The 17,899-nt window shown below is 42.2% G+C and overlaps 1 protein-coding gene across 1 annotated transcript in view; it reads right to left on the bottom strand.

The window, feature by feature from the left end:
• The window catches only part of EFCC1 (EF-hand and coiled-coil domain containing 1), a gene marked incomplete at its 5' end in the record, with an annotated part of 14,903 nt that extends 12,730 nt beyond the window's left edge, over nt 1–2,173 (bottom strand). The window contains one exon of the mRNA XM_010152934.1: nt 2,028–2,173. Within this exon, the coding sequence (XP_010151236.1) occupies nt 2,028–2,173 (146 nt within the window). The remainder of the gene's footprint in view (nt 1–2,027) is intronic.
• Between the last annotated feature and the right edge of the window lie 15,726 nt (nt 2,174–17,899).

Here is a 17,899-nt window from a genome sequence, read left to right as displayed (position 1 = left end):
AGCAGGAACAAAGCTGAGTTGCATGCAGCGCTGCTCTTTAATTAGAGAATGAATGTCTGTGTTTTCATGTTACGCTGGACAAACTAATTGATTAGAAAGCGCTGCCTTTCCGCGAGGCTGTGTGTGGCCAAAACACACACACACACATCGCCACCCCCCAAGACTTCCCATTTTCAATCTGTGATATGCTAGTGGTGAACGTTTCCTATCCTCATTTATTTTCTTGCCACTGGAGTTCGAAGGGATAACGACCAGAGTTCACAGCTGTTGTGGGAGCCGTGAGAACTGACTGCCCAGCTCTCTGGATTCCTTGAAGAGCTGCAAACTGGTATGTTTAGTCCAGTAAATTAATTGCAGCATCTGGCATAGCAGACACCTAGATGAGCTTTAAAAATGGAAGAAAAGGCATGTGAATCTCAAGCTGCCTTCATGCCAAGATCTCTTGTAATGATCACTTGTAATGCCTTTTCCTTTTGCCCTCTGCTCTGGTTGAATGTTTATGCAAAAGAGACTATCTTTTACATCCCCCATTGTAGGTTATGATTAGCAGGACTGGAAACCAGAGAGCAAAAACTTCTAATGCCTCTCTTTTAACATAAAGCCAGTGTTTTATTAAAATTCTTCCACTAAGCTAATATTTAAAAAATACGTTCTGTCTTTAGAATCATGGAGAAATTTCAATTCCCCTGATGCAAGTGCTCTTCTGCTCAAAGAAATTAATATTTATTAAAATATGTAAAAACCATTATAAATAATTCTGCATATAGATTTATTTATCTGGTATATCTAGGTTTATCCCAGATGTTCACACAGGGTTTTTTTTATTTCTTCAACAGTCTGAGTTATATTTCTTTTCTGTCTAATCAATCTTTTTTATTTGATGGGACACTTTTTCATGTTTTTAAATCTACAAACCCACAATTTATTTGTTTGAAAAGCTTTTGCTAAAAAGCTCTTTGCACTTGAAATATGGCTGGTGTACATTAGACATGGAAGCTGTCAGCTGTCAAAGTGTCTGGTTTGATAAAAATATTTATAAAAGCAGGTTTATTTTATACATCTAACCGCACGGAGAACAAGCTACAATGTTAATTTTATTTACATGTCATCATTTTTCCTGTTCCTCATCAGCTGCTTGCTAGCTCCATTCCATACACACCTAAAATCTAGGTTTTTGTCACTACATAGAGCTCTCCAGTCTGCAGTAAACATTCCTTGCTACTTATATTTAACGTCAGATAAGTCCTTTTGTCTGCTTTGAACTAGATGTGTCCAAAAAAAAAAAAGAAAAAATAATCACTGATGTTAAGTTAAATTTACCAAATTTTGCATTTACTGTCTACTTGGCATGTGAACCGCAACCGGAGTGGCAAGGGGAGGAGTTTGGCTTCTAAGACAGCTGTCATAAATGCCTCACCATTACAGCAGCCAAGTGACACCCCCAGACTGCCGTCTCCTTGAGGGCCCTTGTAGCTGCCCTAGAAAAGCCTAGTCGAGGTCACTGATAGCGAGAGCCATCCTTGGCAAAGCCCCTGACTTCAGAAAACCCAAAGGACGCCTCGTGCGGGCCCCTGAGAAACCCCAAGTACACAACCTTACAGCAGTAGTTAGTGCTGAACAGGTTGGACCTTTTCAGAGTTACTGAGGCGGGCAGGATGTTACTGAAGGGTGTGACTGCGCAGAATACGAACTGCAAATGCTTTCCTTGGAAATCAATTTAGTTGAATTTCTCAGTTTTTATTTCATGCTTTTAATCCAGGAAAAAGGTTTTGGTGAGGTGCACCATATGGAAAAAAAGCAGTTTTAAATCACAGCTCTAAGTGATACGTTCAGTCTTTGATTAAACATAACCCTGTGTGGGGAGGGAGCAGTAGAAAGCTGAGTATTACCTTTTATTTAGGTCTAGCATTTCAAGGCTCATTAGGATTGGTCTGTGTCTTTAGTGGTTTAATATCTGTCTTAGTTTTTCTGCTGAGTATGTTGCCAATCAGTGAGGAAATTAAGTAGTTGGGTACTGGGTTCGATACCGTTCTCGGAAATCCCAGCTCCGCCAGTGGGAGATCGGCGATCCTGTTGCCCAACGGACGGGCAGTACCTTCCACCCGGTGAGACTGCTCCCTCTGCCTGCTCCGGGCTGCTGCTCGCGGGGTGCTGGCATCTCACCATTCTCGACCTGGAAAAGAAGGGCAAAACAAAGCGGACTTGGAGGGAATCTGAGGTGAACGCGCACAGTGTAGCACGCATGTGATCTAATGAAATTGTTCAGGCTTGCTGTAGAACAGGGGCATCTACCTTCAGTGCCTGTAAAATCCAACCCCTGAGAGCTGCATTCGCTTGCTTCACCAAGAATCAAAGGAAGGTGGATTTCAGCTGTTCTTAGATTTAGGTTATAAGAACAAAATGTTAGTTATAGCTTTTAGTTCAGGTTAAAGACATCTAGAAAAAACCCACGGAAACAGTCTACTCCAGCCCTAAACTCTCCCTTCTCCACTGACAGCATGCTTTGTTTTTGCCATGGAGACTCTTGTAGGAAGAAACCCGTAGCTACGTTGCATAAACAGAAACTTGGCATATCCATCCACACACGTAGGGTTTATAGCAAGCATTCTCTGAGGCAGGAATAAGCTACCTCTCAGGTATGGAGCTAAATGAACACCAAGTCCAGTCTACTACAAGCTTGTGTACATTGTGTAATGTAATATTATGTGTTTCATATAGAGTACATATCCCTTGCTTCTTTTTTTACTCTTCAGGAAACGGTTTACTTTCAATAGTGACATCAGGATATTTTCCTATTTAGACCATATAATAACATGGCTATACTTCTCCCAGTAGGAGCTGTCACGTAGTTCACAAAGAACTACGTGCAGAAGAAAAGAAACCAAAATCAGGAGTTTTACAGTAAATTAAGTGCCCTCCAAATTCTTTCTAAGGTTAGTTTTGGTCTGGTGAATAATGAATATTCCTTGTACTTAACGCATTAATTATTCATCAGTAAAAAGTGAGAGTTACAACACTTAGCAAATTGGTCCTACTGAAACAAGTTGTATAACATGTTCTTTTTGTACCAATCTTCTAGATGCTTCCTGCCTGTGCACTGAACTACTGCAGAAACAGGGCTGCGGCCGTAGTCACAGAAAGGCTGATGCCAAGTTAGAGATCAGTATCGCAGGGGCTTTTGTTGAACACAGTTGTCTTGGTTCCTGAAGAACCACACCAGCATGAGTTCTATACTAAGTAAATAAGATTATGAATTTAACCACAGCGCAAGTCAGTATTTCAAAATATTGGTAGGGACAGAAGCTGAGGTAAACCATGCACCAGCACTTCTCTGACCCCCTCGAGCAGAGCTGATTGCATAAAGACTAGTGACATATTTCATTTGTAAGTCATGGGTATTATTTACCGTAGCAACAATTGGATTTCCTGTAAAGTCAAGGGAAATAGCAGTCTCCAGAATGGAGCCTGGCTAGTCATTTAGCTTCATTAGTTCTGGAAAAAATAATTATGAAGTAGTGCACAAATAGCAACCACTATTAAGCTTGGGCATTCGAAATGGAGGCTTCTGGAAGCACCACAGACCTTCAGTGTTCTGGACAATTACTGCAGAACATAGTAGTGTTTCCTATCACAAAAATGTTATATTTTGGTTTTCTGAAATGTGCAAATTTCCTTTAAGACATAAATATTTTGGGGTCTGGTACTCAAGAAAAGACCTTTACAATCTCTTGAGGGCTGTATTGTGCAGACTGTTCTCTTAGATTTGAGCTGTAGTATAATTTAAATCTGTTTGGATTTCAGAGATTTCTTGAGTTAGTTCACATGATACAGAGATGCTGACATTTCAGTGAATATTCACTGTGGTCTCCAAGTAGGTTAAGTTTTTGACCCATAAAACACTGAGAATATTCAAGTATTATGAAAGAATTTTCTAGGAAAAGTGGGAAAATGCTGTGATGTTTAGTAGGAGATCTGCTGGTGGCATTCACTTCTTGCATCTGGCAGCCTGGTTTCACTTTAGGAACATTTAAGAAATTTGATGGAAAAAACCAATCCTTCCCATAAAATTCAGGATTCACAATAGCAGACTCCCTCCACTTAGATGTGATTCAAGACAGACCTAAATAATAGCTTCCACTTCTCTGTAGTTCTTGTAAGGGAACTTATAATTAGTTGATGAAATATAGAGTACAAACTCTGATTACAGCGATTTTCTTGAGAGGACTTTGTCAGCTCTCTCTTAATGTGGGGAAATTAAGGTTACCACACAGATGGCATGTTGGGTCTTTCTGCCCAATACGTTGACTAAAGACAGCCATGTCTGTCTTCTCGGGAGATGTTCATCTGGGAAACGAGAAAGAAATGTAACTTGTGAGCAAGGGTTTTCAGACCCAGCTTCTCCAGAATTTAAATCTTGGTTCTGGCACAGGCTCCATCACTGCACCAAATGACATCGTGCCATTGTTTCTCCAACAGAAGAAATACATCCAAGTCAGATTTTCACCATAATAAGAAGGCAGCACAGATGCAGACACAGCCTTGTTTTCTAGAATCAGGCACAGAAATGATTTCAAGGTGTTTAGCAAAGGGGCAGATTTTAAATGTGCACGAAGGAACATGTGGCCAGACAAGCTGGAATTTCAGAGCTTGTCCATGCCAGACAGAAATGAAGTAAAAAGGCAAGCAGGAGCAGATACGCACGTTTAAAAAAACCCAAGAGATTTTCTATTTGATCAGCTAATCCATACTGTCAAGGCTCCGTTGAAAATAACAAAACTGGACATTTTTTGATTTTGTACACCTTGCCAGAAGTCCAGTATAATGTGATGCCAGGCACTGGTTTACCCCCAGTAGTGACCAGGGAAGATGGCAGGAGAGGACAGGACGGACAGAGGTGAAGGGAGAGGTCAATGTCTTGCCCGACAGAGTTCCAAAGGAGGGATGTATAAACACAGCTGGTTTTCATTGGTGTCATCCCAAAACAGTTTAAGGCAATTATCTGCCAAGGCTGGTGCCAGAGAGCAGGAGGCAGAGCTAAAGACCTTTCTGGCTATATAGAAATGGGGGGTGGGAGGGGAGGGAGTGGGAAGGGGACTGCTAATACTGCTCATGTTGCTAAGGGCAAACTTACTATTCCTTTAAACTGCAACTAGAAACCAAACACGAGAAGGGTTGAAGAAGGGTCTCATCAGACATGTTGCACCGAACTAGAAGACTAGCGTTAGGGTTACTAATGAATCTTTGCTGTCTACTGGAAGAAAAGAATTGTTTCCTCCTTTTAATTTTGCCATCGATACACGATCCTACATTGACTTCAGAGGATATGTCAGATTTGTGACTAGATTGCCTCTGTTTTTTTGAACTTTAAAGAAAATGCAACCAATCGGTTGTGGTGTTCATGCATAGGGCTGCTTCATGCTCCTTAGCTCACACCACTGGAGTACAGCACTTCGTCCTCGTCATCAAGAACGGTGATGCAGGCATGAATGGAGTGGTGGTGGTGCTCCTTGGTAGCAGAACAATGGAACACCATGATCTCCTGGTTCCTCCTCATAAGATTGAACCAACAGGTCATTTTTTTCCTATCAGGGAGCTTTTGATTGATTTTAATGCCAAATCTGCACTCTTAATTTTGAACTGGCAGAGGTTTCGGGATTAAAAGAAGAGCCTAACGAAAGAGGCCGACCAGTATGCTTTTGCTGTCATGGTAAATGCAGAAAGGAAGAATCTTCACTCATTCTTAAACATAGGTTTAATTCTTTTCTCATTAGTATTCATGCAGCATGAAATGGGTCTTCATAAATGGGAAGAAGAGTGAATAAACAGCACATTTGTTTAGGGCAAAGATCAGAAGGGAAAGCAGCGCTGAAGATGCCTGGGAAGCGTTTGTGTACGGTGCCGTGTGGCAAGGCTTCCATGGAGACAGGCAAACAGTCCACATTCATTTCAAAGTCTTTGTGCTGAGGATAATGGGCAGCTCGGGAGAAGGAAAATTGAAGAGGGGAGAGTTTGCAGAGTACTGGGCCCTAAAGTAATGTCCATGACTAATTGGCTTTTAATTGGCACTCCTGTTGTTATGGAAACTTCTAACTGCAGGAAAAACCACCTGCTTCTGGCACTAAACAAATCTGTAACTTAAATAACTCCTGACTAATCGTAAAGTAACTGAGGATTTATAGTTTTACATCCATAGACCTTTAACTAGTCTCTTCCAGAGAAGCACGTGGAGCAGATCAAACAGCTGTGTGACTATATACACTGCCCTAAGCACAGCTGTACAACTAAGCTATACTTTATTTTCAAAGTGTATAATGTGGGTTTTTAAACCAAGATAAGGTGTGATTCTCCCCCCCCCACTATTTTGTCCAAACGGTGAGAGTTCAAGGAACTCAGAATGGTTTCAGTTTTGGCTTATCCCCTACAGGGAAATCCAGAGCTTAGAAGGTGTGTACATTTTTGATTTATTTACGACTTTTCATTTAATCTTCAGATGAAATACTTTTTTGCACTGGAGCCGAGTGTCTCTGGAGGTTTTCTGAATACACCTGTCTTTGGTTGGTGCCGTAAGCTGTGAACCCCTCTCCAACAGAAATGGTATGAAGGAACTTCCCACAATCAATGCAGATTTTAAATTACTTAATGTCAGTTTTTAAATTACTTGATCTGTAAAGAATTAAATATGAATTTTTAGTAGCTATAATAAAGATGACTAAATATCTTGGATTTATACTCGAATAAGGATAAGTTTGCAGATAAAGAGCCTCTTTTATACTGGTTGCAGTTCTGGGAGGTTTCCTGTTACTAGCTGATGATTTTTATTTTCTTGCCAAAATCACCCTCTTCTAGAATAAAACCATTTTGCTGATGGCAATGTGTTTGCTTGAGGAATCTTTCCATCTTTCAGCACCTTGTGTATGAACAGGCAAATTTTGCAGAGGTACTGTCACACGTAGCCGAGCAGCAGTTACACCTTGCTGTCACGCGGCGCTCTTCCTGTGCCGATATAAGCATTTTTGAGACAATGCAAACTTTGTGCAGGCATAGTAAAATGACCTAATAGAAATGTGCCTTTTATCATCCACTGTCCATTCCAAAGAGCAACATCTGTAAGCTCTGACTCTTTGGGGGATATTGTTTCTCAGCAATTAGCTACTCTTCCCACACCACTTCATTGTTTGGCAACTGCTTTCTTGTTACTCCACTTCTTAAAATCTGAGATCAGGTTAGAAAAACGTATTTCCTGGGTGGTACATTGGTGTTCCTGACATTTTTGATTCTCAAAGATTTAGATGCAAAGATCTTCTGTTGCATATTGCTTTCCCAGAGCACTGGGGTTGAATTTCTCACAATCCGAATGTTTATTGAACCAATATTTTAGGTTTCAGGTAAGCAAGAATTACAGAAGTAAATGCATTTCTAAAAGGCCTTGCACCTCCTTTGTCTGGAGCACTGACTGTTTTTCAAGGATTAGAGGTACTAAACATGCTCCAGCCCATGACCATGGAGAAGTACATAAAACTTTGCCACCAACTGTGAGTCTCTGGTTGTGCTGGGCACGCTGGCACTAACAACCCAGAACAGGGTTGGGAAGATTTTCCCTTTTGCTCTCTCAGTGCTCTCCATGGCACAGCCACTAGGGCAAGGAGTGGTGGCTTTGACACATAAAAAAGTCGAGAAGAGCTTTTTAGGCCTTCAGGAGCAGTTCCAAATAAATTTGGAAGAAAAGCTCCCTCGTTCTTACCATCTCTCTCCCGTTCTGCACCTTGTCATACCAGATCCGATATGCTCCGAGTTGTGCAAGTGCTTGTGCTGCTACAAACTGGATGAATGAAATGAGGTGTATTTAAAGTACCTCATCCCTCTCATTTTTGGAAAGAAGTTTAACATTTGCACCCGTGCATAGCCCTAAGAGTGGCACCTTTCAGGGGATGGCAAAATGCAGGGAGGGGAGCGAGCGGGTGGAGAGACCTTTCGGTCGGGTTTTACGGAAGCAAATGACACCCTGAATAGGTGCAGCACTCGAAGCGAGAATGAGAACTGCTGCAACGGCAGGCTGGAACGTGGAGAAAGGAGACAGGATTGGGCTACAGGTGAAGGGACAGAAGATGAAATATGCAGAAAAACGTGCTTTAGGGCTAAGCACACTCCCTGGTAAAATCTGGGATGCTATCCAAGTTCTTGAAGATTTGCCGTTCCTCTCCTATCAGTAAACATTTGGGAAAACCATCCACAAATTACTTTCTCCTCCCTCTCCCACTGAGGTCCCCATGGAGGATGATAATTTACTGTGCTGTCAGTTGCTCAGCTAACTCAGAGCAGAAATCTATGCAGAGAATGTAGAGAATCTGACCCTCTCGGTAGAAAACACAGATGTCATGTTGATGCTACCTGATACAAATTCTTGTGTTTTAAGTGTGTTTGGTTTTTTAAGGCTCTGACCTGACGAGATGTCATGAGGTTGCCTTAACCTCTGGAGCACAGGCGTTAAAATATCACTAATATGTAAAATCGCCGTCTGTTTTTGCCATGTGACCTTTGCTTCAGGCAAGGCAGGGGATGAATGATGTCTGTGTATGAAGAACAGCTTTAGGGAGAAGGAAACTTCTGCCAGGAGGTTCCTTTCCCACCTACTGCGGAAGCCAGACGTAGCAAGGTGAGACACAGGAAGAGAATGGACAGTGTCCTTGTTAAAGCTACTGAATGCTCCTTTGAGGAAGTAGACTCTACTCCTGCCTCTGCCAGAGCCCCTGCATAATGCCAGGCAGATTACTTAGGCTTTCTACACGTAATTACTGTTACATGTGTACAGATAATAATTGGGTCCAGATTTTTGGTTTAGGCATGGAATTGGAGACTATGTGGCATGAGAACTGCAGCTGAAGCATAGGGTCATGGAAGTTATTTGTGTGCTTTGCTCTGAAATACAAGGCACTGTCAACCTTTAGATAAGTCAGAATGGGCACCTCGAATTACCAGAAAATGTTGATGGTAATCTTTCTAGTCTGGTATATTATACCCTGATGAAGAGTATACTAAAAAAAATCACTCATTTCCAATGTAACGGTTAAGGTCACATTTACAGTTAAGATAAACATCAGTGCATTAAACAAGACCCACCTAGGTACAAAATAGCTGTTCTTATGCATGAACACAGACATACTTAAGCACACCAACCCTTATCACAAATAAATGACTAAGGAAGCTGAATTAAAACCGCATGGGCAGGTCTCATTCAGTGACTTACAGAACGACATTCCCTTCAGCTCTGAAATGCAGCTCAAGATCTCTGAGTCTCACTGCTTGGTGTTTTCCTTAACTTTTTTTGGCCTTGAAACTTTAGTTTACCATTATTAATAAACTTACTCATTTGGGCTGCTCCATAGAAGCTAACATTTGATAATTAGGCTAAACGGATGAGGTAATTACAGTGCTTTTACAAATCCTGTACCTAGCAAGGGATTACACTGCAAGGCAGTAGAACTTGAGCACATCCTTGATGAATCGGACTGCCTTTTGCTCTGTGTGGGGTATTTTATGGTTAATAGCCACTGCACTATCCAGGAGAAACATACATCACTTTGGAATTATGTCATTCAGACATTCCTGCCCCTTAATGACTTCTTTTGTGACAAAATAAAGGAAATGATTTCCAGATGTTGTTCCACTGGAATAAAGAGCTCTATTGCCACACCCTGCTAGCTAGAAATGCAGATATCTGCACTCAGAGTCTAGAGTTTGGATGCACACAATGCAGACCTAAACTATCACTTGTTCTTGGTTGAACTATTAGCACAGAAGCTATTTTGCTAAAGATTGCACAAGATTTCATCAAGTCTGAGCTAAAAATCTGAATTCAACTTTCCTCCTAGTCATGGAAATGGAAGTCATAGACCCATTACTCCCTCTTCTGATGTGTTACACAGCTCTGCTCTTGAGTTCCCTTCCTTCTACATTGGAAGAGTTAACTTAGTGTACCTGAAGTTTGCGTTAAGCTGGCAATGTCAGAAATACTCCAAAAGCCCACGAGAGTCAACAGTGTATGTGGATTTGGGACTGGTGGCAGACCCCACAATAATGCTAAGCAGCACAGCAGTCTGTCTATCAAGAGACGGTACTGAGGGGCAGCTGAAGGACCAGGAAGACTTTATTCAACATTTTACTGACCCACTGACTAACTTTGGTTGAATAACAGCATTTCCCTGTTACTCCCATATGGCTAAACCTCTTCAGCCCATAAAGCCAAATACCCCTTGGTGGACCTTCCTAACAGGCTGTGTGGGTGCAGCAGGATTTTGGAGCCTGGCTATGTGCAGGTGAGTTAAGAACACTTTTGCTGTTGGTCCTCACACTGTGCCACGACAGCCATTTCAGCTGTTTGCCACAACAGCTCTGTCCCAGCTACAACAGAAGAGAGGGCTGGATGGTACAGCCCCATGGCCGGGATCCAGCCTGCTGGCTGCTACCACAGCGCTTGGGTCTGCAACAGGCTGCTTTCCACATGGCACTTTACATCTGCCCGGTGCCCTTCCTCAGCTCAACAGCCTCCAACCCCTCTCTAAGACGGGACACAGACCCTTCTGCCTGGAGTTCCCTGAAGACTCTGTACTGGCAACACAAGCCCATTTCAGACGAGCGGTGCAAGCGATTTGCCTCTCCAGCTTATCAGGGAGCAAGCGTCTGAAATGAGGCTGAAGCTCGTGTGAGAACAAGTTCTCGCTCAAGATTTCCAGCCCTCTGTGCTTCTGGTCAGGCAGACAGTCCCACTGGCAGAACCTCTCTCTAGATGGTTTTCTGAGATCTCTTTTTAGCCCAGCCCATAAAGAATAGCAGCAAAGGCATGTGAAAACAACCACCCACCCCCCGTACACACACCTCCCTACATATGCATGAGTTGTGTGTATGCATCTTCCCAAGGCTGTTTGTCCTTCCTATTCTGAAACCTTTTATTTTTAGGAGTCTCTCTCTCCTGGTATCCTGACTTGTATTTTATATAAAGACACTTGAAAGCCTACAACCAAAAACTAAAATACCACGAAATTCTAAACCGCTGATAGCTGTAACCAAGGTACGTGAGAAAAGGCATACAAGCCAGATAAAGAGCAGCAGAGCTCTGACCCTGCAGATTATCTCCTTCTGCCATTGCTTGTCCAACAAACCAACCCCCTCATGTATTCCTTCACGTAGATGTGTGCTCTTTAATCCCACAGATTCCTTCTGTTATCTCCTGGTGATAGAGTGTACGTCAGTGAAGATCAAATGTCCAGTGATCCTTCTGAGGTCTCCCAGATAAAGTATTCTTCCTAAACAGTCTGGGAGCACTTACCAGCAGGGTGGAGATCCTACTGAATTCAACTAAACATGTCTGACAAAACACCAGTTTCAGTTCTGGGTACGCAAAACTGCAGACATCACCGAATGTGGTGTAAACTCTGAAACTACCTATGTACTGGCATGTAAATTCCTTGGGGACTTACCTCGGAACTTCATAGACCTAGAGCCTCATGGATTTGGAGTGACAGCAAAGGAAGGTGGCTTACTTCACGGCAACATCATGACTTAAGCGGGCTGCAAGTTACCTCTGACTGGCTCTTACTAAGCATTTGGGAAAACAGCATTAATGTATGTTAACAGGAGGGGCTGCAAGCATCAATTTTGCATCCAGGTCAGATATTCCTTAAGCTCTCACAGGGAAATTGCATCCAAGCCTGTTTAGTAGTTTGGTCCCTGCAAGTTCCCAAGTGCTCCACATAAGAGAGCTGTCCTGGGGCTACAGAATCATACAATCTTTTAAGTTAGAAAAGATGATTAGGATCATCAAGTCCAAACTTAACCTAACTCTGCCAAATTCACCACTAAACCATGTCCTTATTGCTAAGCCCAGAAGCTCAGAGTGCGAAGGGAACAGGTAGTTACTGTGAGACCTGAGCCTGAAGTGTTGGTGCCAGCAACTCTCTGCTGTGAACGTGGGGAAGTTGCAACTTCCATGTTCCTCAGATCCTGTGTCAGGAAACAAGAATAACAATTACCTCATACTGTTGTGTTTTCTGTTTCACTGATGTTTGTAAAAACATCCTCAGATCTTTGGAGAGTGCTATTTCTCTATTAGATACAGTACAATTCTGCATACTCCGTCATATTTAAGCTCTGCGCCTGCTGTTCTGATGCTTTTTTGAAATAGATCTAAGTTTCCTGAAAGCAGCTTTCTTGAAGCCGTTATTGTTTTGGTAGGTGACTTGCAAAAAATAACACTGCCTTTACAGTAACATGAATTAATTACTTTCCCTCCCAAATGCTCGGAAGATATTTGCCAGTTCATAGAAATCAGAAAAGATTGCCGAGTATTCCTGCATTCATTAGGCTCCCAGGTATATTTTGGCAGCAAATACAGCAGCTTTTGGTTGGTCTTCTATTGGTTACGTATTTGAATAAGCAACTTGATTTGGAGGTGAAAAAGCGGATGCCAGAAATGCCACATAACCGTACACAGCTGCTCTCCGCACGTAAGGACGGGTTTCTGGCACGGTGTGTAGCACTCTGCCCCACCGGCTTTCTCCAGGGGTGGATCCCTGCTGGCCTCAGCAGTACCTCCAACTTCTCTATCGGACACACCTCAGTCCAAGCAGGTTTGCATGGGATCTATCAGCAAATTCACTTAAACTTCATCTAAGTTGAGGCCTTACCTAATATCTTTCCACATACAGCAGAGTACTTGAGTGAGTGCGTAATTTTAACCAACTACGCAGCCTCATTGGCATAAAACCAGTTTAATGACATGTGGGTGTCTTTGCACCCAGTGCAGTCCTGATATAATTTCCAGTTACACATCTTCCTACACTTTTCACTAAGCAAAGATTTCAGCATTACCATTTTCGAGTAACTGACTTGCTCAGGTTCAGGCTGTGTTTTGTGCAGGTTCATGTAACAGCTTTCCTCAGGCTTTTGCTTTCTAAGCCATTTTCTGGATTCTGTAATGGGATGATACTGTGTTCATTTCCAGGATGCTCAGTAGAGAGCATAGAACTGCGAGTCATATGGGGCTCAGGCAATCTGAGTGCGTCCATGGAAGTACTCTCCCTCTCTTCCATCAGAACCACCTGGAATTTGCAGGGTGGCCATATGCACCATCACTGAACGCTTGTAGAAAGTCACCATAAATCAGTGCAAATACTCAGCGGAGGAAGAAAGGTGTGGCCAACCTGCTTCTCCCTCTTGCTGACAAGCTAGCTGCCATCAGCGCGGGACACAGGCTAATGGGTGAGTATATATAAAAACTCCAGCTTTTACGGATGACTCCCAGTAAACAGTATTTCAAGGTACAATACGCTAAAACAGTTAACGAATTAGGCTGTGGGAATAAGCGTACAGAAAAAGACATCTAAGAAGTGTGACTTGGGCAAACAGCAGCCCAGCAAAGACAGAGACTAGAGATGCAATCACAGTCAGGTTAGCATCAGCTGAATCCCTGGCAGTGGACAGTGTTGCTTGATACTAATGGACTATTGGCCAGATCTTGATGGTTTCTCGTTCCTTGGGATGTTATTGCACTATTAAGGTCAGTTTGCTGATACCCTCTTCACATGCCTGTATTTGTATAAAAGGTGGTAGTAGTTTTAGAGCACAGGAGTGTTGGTGTAGGATAGAAATGATGTAACTTACTGTAAATGTATACTGTGTCAGTGCAGGGCAGTCATGACCTAGCCTGTTTGAAACTAGCAGGTATCACTGGGATAAAACCGAGGTCACTAATGGACTCTATTAGGAAGAGTAAAACCCAGTGCTGTAATTTACCCAGCACTGATATTATATGGCTGGGATAATGTTCTAAAATTGTAGCCCCTTCAGAGCTGCCCTGAGTGAGGTGTGGTCCTTCTTAATTAGGACAGCGGTACAATGAAAGCCTGACAGGAGCCCTTGGAAAGAACTATAATGTAAGTGATCATAGGCCTTCTGTTTGCAGGACAAAGGAGCAGGTAGATTAGCAACTTAAAATAACTCATTCCTCCCTGCCCCACCCCCAGCCCTATTTTTTCAATTACATTTTAAACTGAACGAGCAGAAAACTTGATTGAGCAAATAGTTACTGCCTTGGAAATTGAACATAGATTATTTAACAGGGGTATGAAAAATTGAAACAAAACCACCTTCCATCCTTAGACAGTGCCTGCGGCTCAGTTTGTCATTGAAACACTCAGCCGTGCACCAGAACTGCAGTACTTGGGGATACATTTCATCCAGATTCTGTGGAGCCCAGCAGGCTGTCAGAATCCTGAATCAGACACTAAATTATGTTGAAATGCATTAAGTATGTTTTCCGCTTTTCTTTTGGACTTTATAGCTCTGCAGTCTAAAAGTTAGATGCCTGAAGGAAATCAGAGCTAACTTAAAGGTAATTGAAGTGATGCAAAAACCCGTATTGAGAGTGATTCTGATTTGACTGCTGTATATTGAGGGTACCACAGAACTTAGAAACATTATTAAACAAAGTACTTTAGGTAAGTAAGATTAATCATGCGTGGCTCAGTGCTAGTGTGTCTTTCTCCCGGAATAAGGGCTGTGGACATCACAGACGGTAGTGCAGCCCTCTTAAGAAGGAGAGGTAATAAATGAGGTGAAGGAGAGAGGGGCAGATGGAAGTTGTTACTAGGAAAATTCCTCATAGGAAGGTTGGGTAACGGAGATCCATGTTTTCCTAATCACCATCACTCTAAATTGTTCTAACAAAAGGCTTTGGCTCTTGGCTTCTCTCTCTTAAGACCATGCTTAATCGCAGGTTTTTCCCTCCCCTCCACGCTGGAGGCAGCTTGTTTGAGGGCTCCGTGGGACACAGTGCTTACTCACATCATACACAGCCCCTACCCTCAACAGGAGCCCCACAGTGGGTAAAGATGATTCTTTTGGATGAACTTACAGGTATTTAGAAACAGATACTTCCTTTTGTTTTCATAGAGTTTCCCCAATAGATTTCCACAGGAAAAGAGGGAAATCTGTATGAAAAACAGGAAGCAGTTCTCAGAAGTTCTCTGTAACAAAGCACTAGAAGGAAGACTTAAAATAAATGCGGTTGTTTGAAATGGTAGCTGATATCAGTTGTATTATCTTACTGTAAAAACAACGATTAAATTTAACATCATAGGGCTATAGCAGAATTAAAACCCTCAGCTATTTATAAAAATATATTTAGCCTTTCATTTTAGTTGCAGTAGGTGACTAACATTTAAACTTCTGCAACCAGGACTTACACCCTATTTTTCTCTTTCCATTTTATTGCTCTGGGCAACTCTTTTGGAAAACTTCTGCCCTGCCTCAGCTTTGGATGAGATCCCAAACTTTCTAAGGCTGATCCATGTCTCTTGCATCCATCATGAGACTTAATATTTTCCCCTGGCTTTTTGACATGCTACAATACAGTTTCAAATACTGAGATTTATGTATGAGAAGGAAGACAGGTTAGGATAAAATTTGTCAAAATTTTACATGCAGAAATACTTGTTAATGAAAACCTTCTATAAATTTCACACTGAAGTTCCTTTGTAATCCATCTTCAAAATCCCATGAAGTTCCAAATGTCCTGGAGAAGTTGTTCTAACTTTGTGAGCACTGAAAAGGGAGGGGGCAGTTTTTAACTCTCCACCTGAAAAGCAATTATTGTCACACTAGGAGAATGTTCCAGTTGATTGCTGTCAGCATTAGGAAGCTTATTAGCCTCTGCAGTCTTAGGTAGGTAGAGGCGGGCCATTAGAAAAAGGGGTATTAGTGTGTGGGATGACAACTTTTAAAGAAGAAATCCTTAAATCTGGAAATCCTTCAGTGAAAATTTGAGCTTAATTTTACTGTCACGCCATAGCAACCTGGTCTAGTGGAAGGTGTCCCTGCCCATGGCAGGGGGGTTGGAACTAGATGATCTTTAAGGTCCCTTCCAACCCAAACCATTCTGTGATTCTGTGATTCTACGTTTAATAAAGCCAAATATCAGGAAGAAGATGTTGTTTGTATTCGAGAGCATTAGGTATAATATACTCTGTGCTCATTTCTAATGGAGATATAGATTAAAAAATGAAAGCAGAATATGTTCCTGCGTTTTACTGCTAGGTTTTAGTAATTACCAACATTATATTTCAAGAGATACACAAATAAAAGTTCAAAATCCTCACAATCCAAAAGCATCTAAAACAAAAACCCTACCTTGGCTGGCAATGCTGCTGTTATAACTTTTAAAGCTATACTAGCCGCATACGGGAATTTCATGGAAACATTACAGGCACGGCATATTCCACTTTATAAAGTTTCCATCAGAGCGAGTGTAAAAGGCGTTGTAGATCTGCAATAGTCCCCCCGAAATCCGAGCAGAAACAGGACTGCCGTGCTGCGGTGTCTCTGGGTTCCTTGCAGCTTGGTCCCATAATAAAGCCTGATGGGTCTTGTTTGTCGCTTGTGTTAAAAGCTGGTGAACAGACTGGTGTTTTGTATCTCCCACAGAATCTGAAGATACTGTTTCATCTGAGATGATAGGCTTAAAAAAAACCCCAGGATTAGGTCTTTGAAGTGAATGTAGGTTTTTCTCTAAACAACTAAAGGAGGGGGATCCGTACAGCCTGTGCAAAGTGCCACGCTGTTGGATCATTAAGCCTGAAATAGATCAGTAGCGACCCCTTCCCCCTCCAAACCATCAGTTATGGTTCTTGCCGTGATCTGGATGGTACTGACTGCTTGAAGGGACTCACCCCCGTCTTTCATACCGTGATCGTTTGCCGCTCTGTAGTGTGCCATGTTGTTCAGTAACTGTGAGACTCCCGAGTTCTACAGGCTGTAGTGATTAGGCTGGCAATAACAGCTAAAGGTAGGATTTAAAGTGCTCTGCCTGCATTTTTGATTGTAAAGTCCTTGAAAAAGGGCACGAATACGTTAAATGTCATATATCTGGAGAGTCATTAAAAAAAAGATGCTGGCAGTAAACTAGGCCAGCTGTCCATTTATGTCCTCCAAGGATTAATGACAGCATCCCATGAGCGCGCAGAAGTCTGGTTTGCATTAGCAAAGCCTCATTGAATTGCATTCACCCCAGCCAGACCCGGGGTATCTAGGATAAATACTGCTTATTTTCAGGTCCCCATCCTACTGGGAATAAAAATGACCTTAGTTTCAGATGTAAGGGCCACTATTAATGCCTGTTGGAGAAGTGACAGGCTCCAGGTTCGATGAAGCGTCTAAGCTGGTAAAAAAACCCAAAGTGGGGCATATTTCTAGCAGAAGCGTTTGTTTAAAACACCAGCTCATTCCCAGATCTCTAGTTAAAACCCAAACACATCATTAGTAACAGAAAGAGAGGATATATCACATGCAGATCTATTTCAGATGACTTTTAAACCACGTCATGCACAACTGCCTCAAGCAACCTTCAGGTGCCTATACTGGTGATGACAGTGTCTTGTGGTGAGATTTCTGGCAGCTGCTTTAAAAACTGTTATTTAAATACACTTAGCAGAGTAATGGGAACTTAGGTTCCTAGGTCCATAGCAGTGTAGGAGAGACATGATAGCCTGCATACAAGTTCCCAGTATCCCTTAAGACCACTGTTTACGTCAGTTCTTAGAAAGGCCACGCAGGATCAAAGGTTACTTCAGAGTGTATCATTACTGTTTAGTAAAGGGCTTTGCAAAATCTTGACCTAGGGCAGAACTTCAATGCCTGCCTTTGTTTCAAAAGAGTTTCTTGTGTGCTGCTTTTTAAGCAGGTCCAGGCAACTTGATTCTGTGGACATTTTCACTGCTCTATCTTCCAACCTGGACAGTGCAAGATTCCAGTTTATTCTAGCTTATTCTAGAAATAGTTTTTTCTGGCCATGTGCAATTCGACATGGACAGTTTACTTTTATGCAGTTGAATGTGTGTTGTAACATTCC

This window comes from Eurypyga helias, unplaced genomic scaffold, assembly GCF_000690775.1.
Source record: "Eurypyga helias isolate BGI_N326 unplaced genomic scaffold, ASM69077v1 scaffold49735, whole genome shotgun sequence".
Taxonomy (NCBI): domain Eukaryota; kingdom Metazoa; phylum Chordata; class Aves; order Eurypygiformes; family Eurypygidae; genus Eurypyga; species Eurypyga helias.
Note: the sequence above shows the minus strand (reverse complement) of the source record. Positions and strands in the feature narration are given on the sequence as shown.